The 15,628-nt window shown below is 43.9% G+C and overlaps 1 protein-coding gene across 4 annotated transcripts in view; it reads left to right on the forward strand.

Moving 5' to 3' along the window:
• LOC110535542 (partitioning defective 3 homolog) overlaps positions 1–15,628 on the forward strand; it is a 542,091-nt gene that overhangs the window by 178,298 nt on the left and 348,165 nt on the right. For all 4 annotated transcript variants that reach the window (XM_036935238.1, XM_036935240.1, XM_036935237.1 and 1 more), the window contains exon 3: positions 2,945–3,131. In XM_036935238.1, coding sequence (XP_036791133.1) covers positions 2,945–3,131 — 187 coding nt within the window. The remainder of the gene's footprint in view (positions 1–2,944; positions 3,132–15,628) is intronic.

The raw sequence follows: 15,628 nt of genomic DNA on the forward strand, positions 1-15,628 counted from the left end.
AGCATGGCTACCACAGCATTCTGCAGCGATATGCCATCCCAGCTGGGTGGCACTTAGTGGGACTATCATTTGTTTTTCAACAGGACAATGACCCAAAACACACCTCCAAGCTGTGTAAGGGCTATTTGACCAAGAAGGAGAGTGATGGAGTCCTGTATCAGATGGTCTGGCCTCCACAATCACCTGACCTACACCCAATTGAGATGGTTTGGGATGAGTTGGACCGCCGAGTGAAGGAAAAGCAGCCAACAAGTGCTCAGCATATGTGGGAACTCCTTCAAGACTGTTGCATTCCAGGTGAAGCTGGTTGAGAGAATGCCAAGAGTGTGCAAAGCTGTCATCAAGGCAATGGGTGGCTACTTTGAAGAATCTAAAATACATTTAGATTTGTTTAACACTTTTTTGGTCACTACATGATTCCATATGTGCTATTTCATAGTTTTGATGTCTTCTCCATTATTCTATAATGTAGAAAATTGTAAAAAGTAAAGAATGACTAGGTGTGTCCAAACTTTTGTCTGGTACTGTATACACATTTGAAGTCGGGAGTTTACATACACCTTAGCCAAACACATTTAAACTATGTTTTCATCATTACTGACATTTAATCCTCGTAAAAATCCCCTGTTTTAGGTCAGTTAGGAACACTACTTTATTTGAAGTATGTGAAATGTCAGAATAATAGTAGAGAGAATGATTTATTTCAACTTTTATTTCTTTCATCACTTTCCCATTGGGTCAGACATTTACATACACTCAATTACTATTTGGTAGCATTGGCTTTAAATTGTTTAACTTGGTTCAAACATTTTGGGTAGCCTTAGACAAGCTTCCCACAATAGGTTGGGTGAATTTTGGCCCATTCCTCCTGACAGATCTGGTGTAACTGTGTCAGGTTTGTAGGCCTCCTTGCTCTCACATACCTTTTCAGTTCTGCCCACACATTTTCTATGAGATTTAGGTCAGAGCTTTGTGATGGCCACTCCAATATCTTGACTTTGTTGTCCTTGAGCCATTTTGCCACAACTTTGGAAGTATGCTTGGGGTCATTGTCCATTTGGAAGACCCATTTGCGACCAAGCTTTAACATCCTGACTGATGTCTTGAGATGTTGCTTCAATATATCCACCACATTTTCCTGCCTCATGATACCATCTATTTTGTGAAGTGCACCAGTCCCTACTGCAGTAAAGCACCCCCACAACATGATGCTGCCACCCCCGTGCTTCACGGTTGGGATGGTGTTCCTCGGCTTGCAAGCCTCCCCCTCGCCCAGTTCTATTTTTGTTTCATCAGACCAGAGGACATTTCTCCAAAAAGTACGATCTTTGTCCCCGTGTGCTGTTGCAAACCACTTTTTTCAGTCTGTTTTGGAGCAGTGGCTTCTTTCTTGCTGAGCTGCCTTTCAGGTTATGTCGATATTGGACTCTTTTTACTGTGGATATGGATACTTTTGTACCTGTTTCCTCCAGCATCTTCACAAGGTCCTTTCCTGTTGTTCTGGGATTAATTTGCACTTTTTGCGCCAAAGTACGTTCATCTCTAGGAGACAGAACGCGTCTCCTTCCTGAGCGGTATGACGGCTGCATGGTTCCATGGGGTTTATACTGGCATACTATTGTTTGTACAGATGAACGTGGTACCTTCAGGCGTTTGGAAATTGGCTGATTTCTTTTGATTTTCCCATGATGTCAAGCAAAGAAGCACTGAGTTTGAAGGTAGACCTTGAAATACATCCACAGGTACACCTCCAATTGACTCAAATGATGTCAATTAGTCTATCAGAAGCTTCTGAAGCCATGACATCATTTTCTTTTTCCAAGCTGCTTAAAAGGCACAGTCAATTTAGGCACAGTGAATTATAAGTGAAATAATTTGTCTGTAAACAATTGATGGAAAAATGACTTCTGTCATACACAAAGTAGATATCCTAACCGACTTGCCAAAACTATAGTTTGTTAAGAAGAAATTTGTGGAGTGGTTGAAAAGTTAGTTTTAATGACTGAAACCTAAGTGTATGTAAACTTCTGACTTCAACTGTATTATCTGTATTTATTTATTTATTTTATTTTATTTTTTTTAATTTTTTTTGTCAGTTGAGTTAAAGGGGGGGAAAAAGTCAAGTGTGAGTGTTAGTTCACGAAGGGTCGGGGTGCGAGGGTGGTGCTGTGGGATTATTTAAGATTATTTTTGAAGAGGTAGGGTTTCAGATGTTTTCGGGAAGATAGGCAGGAACTCTGCTGTCCTAGCTTCAGGTGGAAGCTGGTTCCACCATTGTCTGATTGTAGAATTTATGAATTAGTGCATACATGGCTGTCTCTGAAAATGTTGAGGTACATTTTTTATAAGGTAAGGATAATGATCTCAAACGATGCCCAATGATTGAACATAGCAGTAGCTGCATGTATCTGTCTGGATCAAGTGCCATTCTTTGACTTTGGCTAATATGCCTTCTTGCCTTCCTCTGGTATCGTGATGGAATCGTGACACCAAACTGGTTTCGAAGTCGAAATTCTGTTATCGTAACAACCCTACTCAGTATAAACCATGCCTGTGAGTTGAGCCTTGTTGTAGCAGGCATAGTGTGTTGGCTAGGTCACCGTGGCGATGGTCTGTGTGTGAGAATGCGGTAATAATGGGATGTAGATGCTCTTTGTGCTCTGCCTCTCTGCCCAGTAACCACGAATACATGGCAACACAGCACCTTTATGGAAATGGGACAGCTGCCCACTGAGTGGCTGGACATGGGTAGTCAACTAGCAGTACTGTAAGTGTAAATGTGTGTGTGTGCATATGTGTTTACATGTGCTTGCGAGTTAGCATACATGTTTGTGTTTTGCTTCAGGTGTGCATCAGCTTCTCTCTCTCGCTCTCTCCTTATCTAACCTGTCCTCTCTCTCTCTCTCTTTATTTAACCTATCCTCTCTCTACCCTCTCTCTCCAGCTGGTGGCAGTGTATGAGGAGCAGGACCCTCACCATGGAGGTGATGGCACCAGTGCCAGCTCAACGGGCACACAGAGCCCTGACCCCTTCACTGCCGTCGCAGAGCTCAACTCCAGCAACATGTCCGCCTTCCAGCCCTACCAGACCAGCAGCGAGATAGAGGTTACCCCCTCCGCCCTGCGCAGCAGTAAGTGTCAGACTAGTGGTACTTTAGTTTGCCACTTGGTCATTAAGTGCTCTAGTGTGTCACAGCTATTGAAGACATGTATCTGTAAGAAAGAAGAGAGGAAACACTCTTGACCAATCAGCCCTGAATAAATCTGTTTTTTTTATATAGTTTAGTGAAGTTTTTTAAGAGTCAGTTAGAGTTGTGTCCAGGGAGTGGCTTTGCGGTGAGCGAGATGGGCAGGTGGTATCGTCCAGGGGACTGTGGCTGTACCATCCACTCAATCATGCATGATGATGGGGGAGAAACAGACCGGGTCTCTGATTAACACTGACAGCTGAACCTGGGGGTCACCACGCACACACACGCACACGCCCACACACACACACACACACACACACACACACACACAGAGGCACAGACACCCAGTACCATAACGTTTGCCTCCATCCCTCCCTAAGTCCATCCCTCAACTCCACCCTTTCCTACAGGTCAGACTTAGATACATAACACGCTGCTCAAGTTTTTGGGGTTTACCTGTTTTGCATGTTATTTTGGCATTAATACGTGTCACATATCATTGCAAACAATGTAAAAAAATATATATATACAGTATAATATCGTTAATAAAGCCTCATACAAACATGGTCTCTTTTTAGTTTTCTTGAGTAAGGCAGTTCCAAAATGCAGGTGTTTCAGCCTAGCTCTCTGTGGTGGTGGAGCGGGCCAGCAGAAAAAAATGAGCATTGTGCCCTGATTAGCTCAGTGTTCTGTCACTCATGGGGACCTTACGTAATCGCCAAGCTTAATTCCTTAGAAAGGGTGGACATCCAACATTTTAGCTCTTTAGGTCCTGCCATAGAGTTATGTTACAAGTGCCCTTGTAAGAAGGCTCAATGTCGATGGCCACAGAAATGACGTCAAATTACGTTATATGTACAGTAGCTTTGATTGGACTGCTTTGATTGGACTCACTCTCATAATCTTAGCTAGCCGTCATCATCATGAATCAAGTCTACTGGCAAATCCTTTTTAATCCTTGTCATATGAAGAGGAATAATGAAGGCAAACTATAGATAAAACGTATCGGCCATTGGACATAAACATTACGCGACTATTTGGAGATCGCAAATTCAACAATGAGTGGTTTGTAAGGAATCGGTGACAGTGGCAAACTGCAAGCTTTGCAATTGGGAAGTCGGGAATAAACAGCTCAAACTGGGAAAATACGCTTTGAACGGTCATTCAACTCAGATTTGTAAATCCGGCACCTCTCTATTTGATGAGAAAATTTGCCCACGAAGGACCGCCGCGCCACTTCCCTGTTCAAGCACATGACAACAACGTGTGATGAACAACAAGTCCAAAAATGTCTTGTGCAGCTTCATAAATGATGTAGGATGCCAGAGATATGTATCCCGTAGCTAAGAAAGTAATACTAAGTGTATGTTGTGTGGTAACCTGTTGGTAGCCCATGTGCCTCACCCGGATCATTTGGACTATTTTCATCAACTCGGTATTGTAAGCACATCGTTCCTGGCCGGTGTGTGCTTGTTTACTAACTTTTTTGTTCAGCTTTGACAGTGCTACTGATAGTAGTGTTGGCGCTTGGCTTGCACGTGCAAATTCAGGACAAAAAAAAAACATTCTATAATAGAATTGTGTTATTTGACATGACAAATTAAAAGCTTATTTAACGCATCAAATATGACGTGTATCCTTTTTGACACGCAGACCCAAACGGTGTTCAATGTGCCTCACCCTAATAATTTGGTCTATTTTCACCTCTTAATTTTGCCTACTGTTCTAACTTGGTGGTGCACATGTAGCCTATAACCTGTTTTAGAGAAATGTAATCATTGAATATTGTAAGAGCTTTCATTGTCTGTTTGTATGCCCCCTTTATTTATCCTACGATTCTGACTTGTTGTACAGGGAGTACACTTGTAAGAACGGCCCTTGTTCTGAATTCTGTCGCTGTACATTTCAAAAGTGCTGAACAAATAGTTATAATAACTACGTCGGTCCTAGCTCACTCATTAATGTCTTAATCGGAATTACGGATTGACTCTTATCCGCTTGTCGTCCCCTTATGCCATAGTTTGTACATCTCAATAGTCAGTAGAAACCACATTTGTTTAAGCAAGTCAGCCATATCAGCTATGTTTTTTTTAAAGGCGGCGAATGAGGCTGAATGAACTGTTTCGCTGCCAGACAAGGCTCCGCTGAAAGCCAGGTGTAGCAGTGGTAAGGTGTTGGGACTGCTGTTGGGACTCTGCTGTTGGGACAGCTTTATGTAGTTCCTAACAGTTTGTGGGCACTGTTTGTCACCGTTACAGTGCAATTAATCTATTATTTAGTGTTGTGTAGTGGCTTTGCTGGCATGCATCCCACATGTTTTTCCCTAACAAGATTTACATGGTAAAATCACCACTGATTGTAACAGAGAAAAGTGCAATAACGATAGGAAAGGAATCAGAACGTGTTTGCAGACAGATATCTTCAAAGGAACATGGTCTATCACCCTCTCCCTCCTTTTTCCCCAACAAACACAAACCTCAAACTGACACAGACACAAACACAAACCTTAAACAGACACAAACACAAACCTCAATCAGACACCAACACAAACCTCAGACAGACACCAACACAAACCTCAGACAGACTTCAACACAAACCTCAGACAGACACAGACACAAACACAAACCTCAATCAGACACCAAAACAAACCTCAGACAGACACCAACACAAACCTCAGACAGACTTCAACACAAACCTCAGACAGACACCAACACAAACCTCAGACAGACACCAACACAACAGATGCCTCCCATGTTACTGGGTCTCTCCTTTGAACCAGTGATGTGGTGTTATTGTTTCTTCCACAATGCTATCTCACAGGGAGGTCTGGTACTGTATACACCCCTCCGATGGGACTGCAGATTCTCCACTCCCTTGGTTTTTATGAGCCATTGTGTATTGGAGGACTCTCTTTACCCCCTACTGAAACAGGTGTGTGTGTGTGCGTGTGTGCGTGTGTGTGCGTGCGTGTGTGCGCGTGTGTGTGTGTGTGTGTGCGTGTGCGCGCGTGCGTGCGTGCATGTGTGCGTGCGCGTCCATGCGTGCGTGTAAACTTCCAATCCTCGCGACCGTCGTTTTGGAAAAATAGTACACCGCCTTCCAACAATCATAGCAGCAGGTATCCTGTTTTAAAGTGAACACTTTACTATTGTGTTTTATTGACAAAGTAAAGGAAGGTCATGTGCTGTTATATCTCGTCGGTTTGTTGCCCATCCCACTTTAGTTGATACACGTCTCACCACTATAAAACATTGGATGTGTCCCGGATTGCACCCTGCTCCCTATACAGTGCACTCCTTTTGAAGAGTAGTGCACTATAGGAATAGAGCGCTATTTGGTATGCACCCAGTGTATACTATAGAGAAGGGAAGCCACGCTCTCTCGTCCTCCCTCCCCTTCCTGTCTCACACATTTAAATGAGTGGTACACCAGCTACAAATTAGCTCTGGGACTAAGTTGCAGAGTTTGCCCTCAATTGCCGAGTTGATTACCGTCTAAGACTGCACTTTCACTCTCATCCCCCGGTCCCATTGTGAGAGAGCAGTAATATACTGCACAGCCTAATTAGACTCTGTGGATTGTTTGTGGTGGGAGTGTGTGTGTTTTTCTGTTTGCCTGTGTGTTCTGTTGTTATGCTTGTGTGTGTGATTGGCTGGACAGACAGATGGACGAATGCAGAATGCAGCCTGCGTCCCTTTTAAGAGGAGCGAAGCAGCAAATTACCGCCGGCGATAACACAAATCAGACATCAGAGTAGCACTGCCGGGCGGGCAGCTGTGCTGTGAAGCATAGCATTATAGATATGTGAAATAATCATCTTCAGAATCGTATTGATTGTTTTTCTCCCTCTCGTTCCGCCATCTCGCCCACCTCGGCAGCTCGTTTTAGATTTCCAAGCCGAAGGAAGCCGCGGAGGTCAGACTGTTAATAATTGGCTTGCCGATGAGATGTAAATTGCAATAATGAATGTAATTTGCCTGGTAATTATATGGATGGAGGTCCATTTCACTTGCTGCACATGAAAGAATAATCCTGCGAAAAGAAACTGTAGCTATAAAATTGAAGAAAGAAAACTAGCTTGGAATCCTAATGAACATTTTTCTTCACTTTGGGTTCTTTCGGCCTTGTTGATGCTTGCTAAGATCTGTACATTTCATGAACCCTATCCATATGAGTTGCATAAACTCTCTAGATGAGTTTGTAATCAGTAATGTACATTTTGGATTACCCAAACTCTGTAACGTAATCTGATTACTTTAATCTGATTACTTTCTCCTTAAGAGGCATTAGAGGAAGACAAAAAGGATCCATCAAACTCGTTTGGTGGCGTCATCACAGTGGTCTCTGAATTGTGGTCAGACTTGCTCAGGTGGAACAAACTTAAACTTGCGGCTTTTTTCAATGCTGAATTGAATATCATTGAGAAAACAGAAAGGTGTTATAATAAATGTTTTCGCAAACATCCTTTTAAAATTTTAAGGTAATCCAAGAAGGTAATCCAAGAGTCATCTAGTTTTTCAAACGTATCTGTAATCTGATTACCTTATTTTTGTTTGGTCACTTAACTGATTAGTTAGTTTTTTTGTAATCAGATTACATGTAACAGATTACATGGACATTATTACATGGAACTCATCTAGATACAACCCTGTCCAGGGCCTGATGTTGAGGTATCAATGGACCGGTTGGCAAAGATAGAGGTGGTGGTAGTGTGTTTAAACCCTGAGCTGAGGAATTGTGCAGACGCTACAGTGCTACAATGGAAAGATGCCCTGTCCAGATGGGCAATGGTGGCATGAAGGACCGAGGCACTTATTAGAGGTGCCCGTACCATGCCTCAGGTGCTGCACCCTGGGACACTGACTCCAATACTTGTCCTTCTCCAGACCTCCCTCCTGGACCTCTGCTCTGGCCTGATTATCCATGAAACCTACAGTACCTACAGCAAGAGCTGCTCTACCTCTATCAAACCCATATCCCCTCACCCCATCTTGTTCAGAGGCTGCTGATGACACCTTTTGTGTGTAACGGGAAAAACAAACCAACCAGCCACTTAGGTGGTACTTATCTGGCGGCTATGCTGAAAGTGGAGTGCTCTCCCTTTGAGCACAGCCCCCATCCATCCCAGTGCACATCAACCCACTGAAAGTACACAGACCTTGTTTTAAAACAAAACTACCACACCAGGAGATATGAGTGAAGCCAGTGACATATTATGATTGGCCCCCTGCTGGGTGTAAACCTGTTGCGATTCAACACACTCAGGGATATCTTCTGTTTGGCCACCAGTTGGGCAATCAGCAGTAGGGAAGCTGGTTCCAGTCTGGTTGGTTGACTGGTGCACTCTCTCCCTACTTCTAATTGAATCACTGAATCACTGTGGTAATTACTTTATTCTTGCTATGTAACTACTATATATATATATAGCACTTATATATATATATATATATATATATATATATATATATATATATATATATAAATAAGTGCCATGGATGTAAAATGTGTAGAATGTACAGTAAAAGTTGTAAAAACAAAGTGTATTTTTGTCCTCTGAAGACCGGGGGTGGTGGATTCTATATAGAAGTCAGTAAAGGACACACAATGGCACCATGTTCCCGATATAGGGCACTGGTCAAAAGTAGTGCATTATATAGGGAATAGGGTGCAATTTGGGACGCTGACAATGTACTGTACAGCAACTCTGACAACAATCACTGCAACAGCAGGAACTCTATGTTGTAGCATTGATCAGTATCTGTGAATTTTTGTCTATATAAAAGAAACGTCCCCTTTTCAGGACCCAAATAACTTCACAAATCTTAATTGAAAATGGTTTAAACTCTGTTTCCCATCCTTGTTCAGTGAACCAAAAACAATTAATGAACATGCACCTGTGGAACAGTCGTTAATACTAACAGCTTACATGCAATTAAGGTCACAGTTATGACAACGTAAAGAGGCCTTTCTACTGAAACACCAAAAGAATGATTCCCAGGGTCACTGCTCATCTGTGTGAACGTGCCTTAGGCATGCTGCAAGGAGGCATGAGGACTACAGATGTGGCCAGGGCAATAGATTGCAATGTCCGTACTGTGAGACGCCTAAGACAGCGCTACAGGGAGACAGAAAGGACAGCTGATCGTCCTCGTAGTGGCAGACCATGTGTAAAAACACCTGCACAGGATCGGTACATCCGAACATCACACCTGCGGGACAGGTACAGGATGACAACAACAACTGCCCTAGTTACTCTAGGAACGCACAATATCTCCATCAGTGCTCAGACTGTCCGCAATAGGCTGGACTGAGGGCTTGTAGGCCTGTTGTAAGGCAGGTCCTCACCAGACATCAACGGCAACAACGTCGCCTATGGGCACAAACCCACAGTTGCTGGATCAGACAGGACTGGTAAAAAGTGTTCTTCACTGACGAGTTGCGGTTTTGTCTCACCAGGGATGATGGTCGGATTCGCGTTTATCGTCGAAGGAATGAGCGTTACAGAATACAGAAATCCCATTGAGCATGTCAGGGACCTGTTGGATGGGAGAGTGAGGGCTAGGACCATTCCCTCCAGAAATGTCTGGGAACTTGCAGGTTCCTTGGTGGAAGAGTGGGGTAACATCTCATGGTAAGAACTGGCAAATCTGGTGCAGTCCATGCGGAGGAGATGCACTGCAGTACTTAATGCAGCTGGATACTGACTGTTACTTTTGACCCCCCCCCTTTGTTCAGGGACACATTATTATGTTTCTGTTAGTCACATGTCTGTGGAACTTGTTCAGTTTATGTCTCAGCTGTTGAGTCTTGTTATGTTCATACAAACATTTACACATGTTAAGTTTGCTGAAAGTTAAAGCAGTTGACAGTGAGAGGACATTTCTTTTTTTGCTGAGTTTAGTTATGTCTTAGAAGTAAGTTTTGAAAACTGAAGTTGAAACTTGAACATGTTTTCTGAGATTTTCCATCGTAGCCTTGAACTTTTTGAGTTCATTTCTTTGGTCCCTCCCTCAGTACTCTGTGGGCTTGGTTGAAGTCCAGAAGCAGTGATTGCCCATTATAGATAAACTAACAGGGTTTGGTTTGAACTGCAAACAGGTAGGGCTGATACTGGGCTCGGCTCTCTGATACTCATCTGTCTCTCGTCTGTACTCTCTCCATCTCTCTCTCCCCCTGTCGCTCTTTCACTCCTTCGTTCTGGTCCAAAGGCTCTCCTCTTCAATCTAGCACTTCAGTGGCAGGAGGCGCGATGCAATCTGCAAACAGTGGTATCAGAGAAATCAGGGAGGTGATAATAGTGACAGTGTGTGTCTGATTGTCCTGCTCGTGTGGTTGTGTGTGTGTGTGTGTGTGTGTGTGTCCATCTCTCTGAACAGTCTTCCTTTATTGGCATCAGCTCTCACTCCAAACTCCTCTGAGCAAAGTTTGATACCACTTTCAAAAGATTGATTATAAAAATGCATGCTTTCTCCTTAACGTTACATAGTACCAGGCAAAGGTTTGGACACACCTACTCATTCAAAGGTTTTTCTTTATTTTTACTATGTTCTACGTTGCATAGTAGGCTACCCAATTGGCTTCAAAAGAGCACACACTAGAGAGGAGTGGAATATGAGCTGGTATATTATATAATTATAACCATCACTCTTGACTAAAGCGCTCTCTCTTCCTCTCCCTCTCTCTCTCTCTCTCTCTGCACTGTCTTTGACTTTGAAGTGTCTTTGTCTGGCTGAGTTAGTGTGGAGTTTATTAGTTATGTCAACTCTTAATCACCCAGTGGGCTACATTAAAACCTCTCATGGCAAGTGAAACGAGAGGGAGGAGAGGAGGGATAGTTGGCCTTTAAACAGCACCGCTATCAAAGGAGAGGGGGCGTCGAGAGTCGTCGTAATGCAAGACTATTAGTCATAAATCTATAAAACTGCCAGCAATTTCATCTATAGCTTATTACTGCTAATTATTGTAACCATTGACACCGTTAAATGGTTAAGAGATGGATTTGGTAATGAAGTGTGAAGAGTGCTCTCTGACTGGTAAGGAAAGTCCCCACTCATCACTAGTGGGTGAGTGTGTGGTTGTATGGAATGTCAGAGCGGGGCCAGTTAGCAGCAGAGCAGTGCAGAGTTATAGGCTAGGATGCTCCGCTCCTGGTGCTCATTCCCCAGCTCTCCCATGACTCGGAGAAAGGGGCAACTCTTAGCTGTTTCTTCCCACGCTCCAAGAACCTACCCTCTAACAGTCACGTCCCCACTTTGCACTTCTACAGTGCCGTAGTTTACAGTGATCTGTGGCTCAGTGTAGACAGCTTTATAGCTTCCTGGTTGGACAGGAGAGAAGCTCTGCTGTTTGTTTGTCAGTGGTAATGTTACCCAGGAGCTGTACAGACACTAATGGGACAACTCATCACACACACACACACACACACACACACACACACACACACACACACACACACACACACACACACACACACACACACACACACACACACACACACACACACACACACACACACACACACACACACACACACACACACACACACACACACACACACACACACACACACACACACACACACACACACACACACACACACACACACACACACACACACACACACACACACACACACACACACACACACACACACACACACACACACACACACACACACACACACACACCACACACACACACACACACACACACACACACACACACACACACACACACACACACACACACACACACACACACACACACACACACACACACACACACACACACACACACACACACACACACACACACACACACACACACACACACACACACACACACACACACACACACACACACACACACACACACACACACACACACACACACACACACACACACACACACACACACACACACACACACACACACACACACACACACACACACACACACACACACACACACACACACACACACACACACACACACACACACACACACACACACACACACACACACACACACACACACACACACACACACACACACACACACACACACACACACACACACACACACACACACACACACACACACACAAAAAGAAAGTGAATTCCGGGACGTTTCTTTAACCCCAGTGGAGCACGGGAAGTGTGGCTTGGTATGTTATGGTTGAGGGGGTTTGTTTTACAGCCTCTGGTCTGTCTGTGTGCAAGTGTTTATCAGGCTGTGGTCTGGTGTCATCCCAGCACTCAGTTGATACTAGACAAAGCCACTTAGGAGAGTTATGTGACTGTCTCTGTCTAAAATATGTAATCTCCTCCCTCTTTTGACCCCCAGAGGGTACTTAATGTACACTTGTTTACATCCAAGATAAAATACTGCTGAGGTCTTTATGGTTTAGAAAACACTCCGAAACATAGCTCAAGATAGAGACTTGTAAACACTGATAGAGATAGCTGATAAAATACTAATGGCTTTATAGCTAAGGAAACACCCAAAACAACCCAAGATCAACAACCATTTTCTCTTAGCTAAAGTGAACTATTGTTGTTTATTACCCCTTTTTGACATGTTTGTATTTAAGTAGATTAATGTACATTCGTTCTTGACACATTTATTTGATTGATTTTTATGTTTATGTTGTGTGCGTGCCATACCACACCAGCGCTATTGCGATTGCAGCAAATCTATTCAGCCGTCACTGAATTTAAATGAAAAAATAAATACAAAATAAATGATTCAAGTCTGATTCACACCAGAGGATAAAACAAAGCCATGGCCTTGACTGTCTATCCTCCCTTCATGTCTATGGAATGCGTCCCAAATGGCACCCTATGCTCTCTTTAGTGCACTACTTTCTACCAGGGCCCATAGGGCTCTGTCTGGGCAAAATGTGTGCACTAAATAGGGAATCTTGTGCCATTTGGAATGAAGCTTATGATAAAAGATTAGGCGCTATCATTAGCAATGTCACCAAGTCCTCTGTACGAGTAGGGCTGACGTTTTTCAACCCCCTAATTCAAAGACTGACTACAAAGCACAAGGCTTTTCATGTTGCAGTGCTTTGTGAATGCAAACGAAGAGCTGATAAAATCCATATGTTTTGATGTCATTCCCCATGGTTTGTCACACACACACACACACTTACCCCAACCACCCACACAGTTGACTGTCCACAGTAACGCAATGTACTACACTGTCAAATCCACTTCATGTCAGTGGCACATACTGTACTGTAACCTTTGACTTGTTGTAGTTGTTGTAAAATGTCTTCTTTGTTTGTTTCCCTCTCCATGAACATCTTAACTAGGGATTACAGTTCTCAGACCTTTCATTAGAACCACAATGAGTCGTGATTAGATTGTTCCAACCGCCATCTTATTTCCCATCTGGATGTGTTCTAATCGGCCCTGTAGGAAATCAGCCTCCTGCTGACAACTGGCCTCTCTCTCTCTCTCTCTCTCTCTCTCCGCTCTCTCTCTCTCCTCTCTCTCTCTCTCTCTCTCTCTCTCTCTCTCTCTCTCTCTCTCTCTCTCTCTCTCTCTCTCTCTCTCTCTCTCTCTCTCTCTCTCTCTCTCTCTCTCTCTCTCCTCTCTCTCTCTCCTCTCTCTCTCTCTCCTCTCTCTCTCTCTCTCTCCTCTCTCTCTCTCTCCTCTCTCTCTCTCTCTCCTCTCTCTCTCTCTCTCCTCTCTCTCTCTCTCCTCTCTCTCTCTCTCTCCTCTCTCTCTCTCTCTCTCTCTCTCTCTCTCTCTCCTCTCTCTCTCTCTCTCTCGCCTCTCTCTCTCTCCGCTCTCTCTCTCTCTCTCTCTCTCTCTCTCTCTCTCTCTCTCCTCTCTCTCTCTCAATCTCTCTCTCCTCTCTCTCCTCTCTCTCTCTCTCTCTCTCTCTCTCTCCTCAATCTCTCTCTCTCCTCTCTCTCCTCTCTCTCTCCTCTCTCTCCCTCTCTCTCTCTCTCTCTCTCTCCTCTCTCTCCTCTTTCTCTCTCTCTCTCTCCTCTCTCTCTCTCTCCTCTCTCTCTCTCCTCCATCTCTCTCTCTCCTCTCTCTCTCTCCTCTCTCTCCTCTCTCTCTCTCTCTCTCTCTCTCTCTCTCTCTCTCTCTCAAAACACACACACACACATAACTCCGTCTGCTTGTTTGCCTCTCATCCTAAGCCAATATAGTGGGCTGAAAACCCCATTAAAATGACTTATTAGCCTTTAAGTTGTCTCAGACATGAATAGAAATGGGTTCCATTTGCATGTTGTGTGGTGTGTGCTTCAGCTTTAGACAGAGGATCTTTTTTTCTCTCTCTCTTTTCTGTCACTTCTCTCTGTCTCTCTCTCTCTCTCTCTGTGAAGAATAGGCTGCGATGGTGTAGTAAAGTGCACTAATTTGTCAGATGTGAGAGGTGCTCAGGTGATGGGGCACTCAACCCCAATGAGTTGCACCCCACCCCAATGAGGTGCACCCCACTATTTACATCCGGGGCATGGGAGGGTCACAGCCAGCTCAAGGGCAATGTGGTTCTCAATCGGCTGTTCTCCTGAGGGATCAGCTTCAGCAGATTTGTGTCTCTTGTCTCTTTGTCTCATGACGCTCTTTACCCTCATCCTCCTCCTGGTTTTGTCCTCTTCCTCCCTCATTGAGTTCCAGTGGGATTGAAGTACCTGTGAAGGTTTTTTTTAATATTTATTTTACAGGGGGCTTCAAAGAGGGATAGAGGTAGAGAGAGAAAAGGCAGAGTGGAGAGATGGAAATAAAGACAGTAAACAGAAATAAATAAATAAGTTGATTGAGACATACAGTACGCTATTGGGAGAGATGAGACAAAGCTGCAGTATTTGAGAGTACATTTGAGCATGATTTACGTGGCTTGAAAGTTTTAAATGAGAGTTATCTTGGCTTGGTACTCACTAAGTTAGCAGGAGTTGTTATTTTGGCTTGGCCTTACTGCTGCTGCTCAGCTACATGCTTTTGGCTGCTCCATCCACTCTGCAGAAGAGCTGAGTCCTGCTTATCATCAACTCTATAGACAGATCTGCAGAGATACAGTCAGCCCCATAGAGCTGTGTGGAAAACTAGACTAACATGCCAGTGCTTTTTTTGGCCAGGAATCAGGCGTTTGATCTTGAGAAAACAGCTTCATATAATCTGTTAGTGTTGTTATGTTTCTCGTCCAGGCCCATATGTAAGCCTCCACACATGGGCTCTGCGGCCAATCTGGACATTAAGGGCTAATTGATTTGACAATGTGCAGGGCTGTAACGAACAGAGTTCCCTGTGTAAGGAGTTTAGCCAAATGTTTAGGAACCACATGTCACTCATTTGGCTTTGAAGGGATTTGTGGAATGAATGAACATCGAGGCCCATGCAGCTCATAAAAAGTATTATGTATGTGTTGTGTTGTAATTGAGTCATATTGTGGTCAGTTCTTTAAAGCTGGAATCC

Source organism: Oncorhynchus mykiss, chromosome 11 (genome assembly GCF_013265735.2).
Source record: "Oncorhynchus mykiss isolate Arlee chromosome 11, USDA_OmykA_1.1, whole genome shotgun sequence".
NCBI classification, from domain to species: Eukaryota; Metazoa; Chordata; class Actinopteri; order Salmoniformes; family Salmonidae; genus Oncorhynchus; species Oncorhynchus mykiss.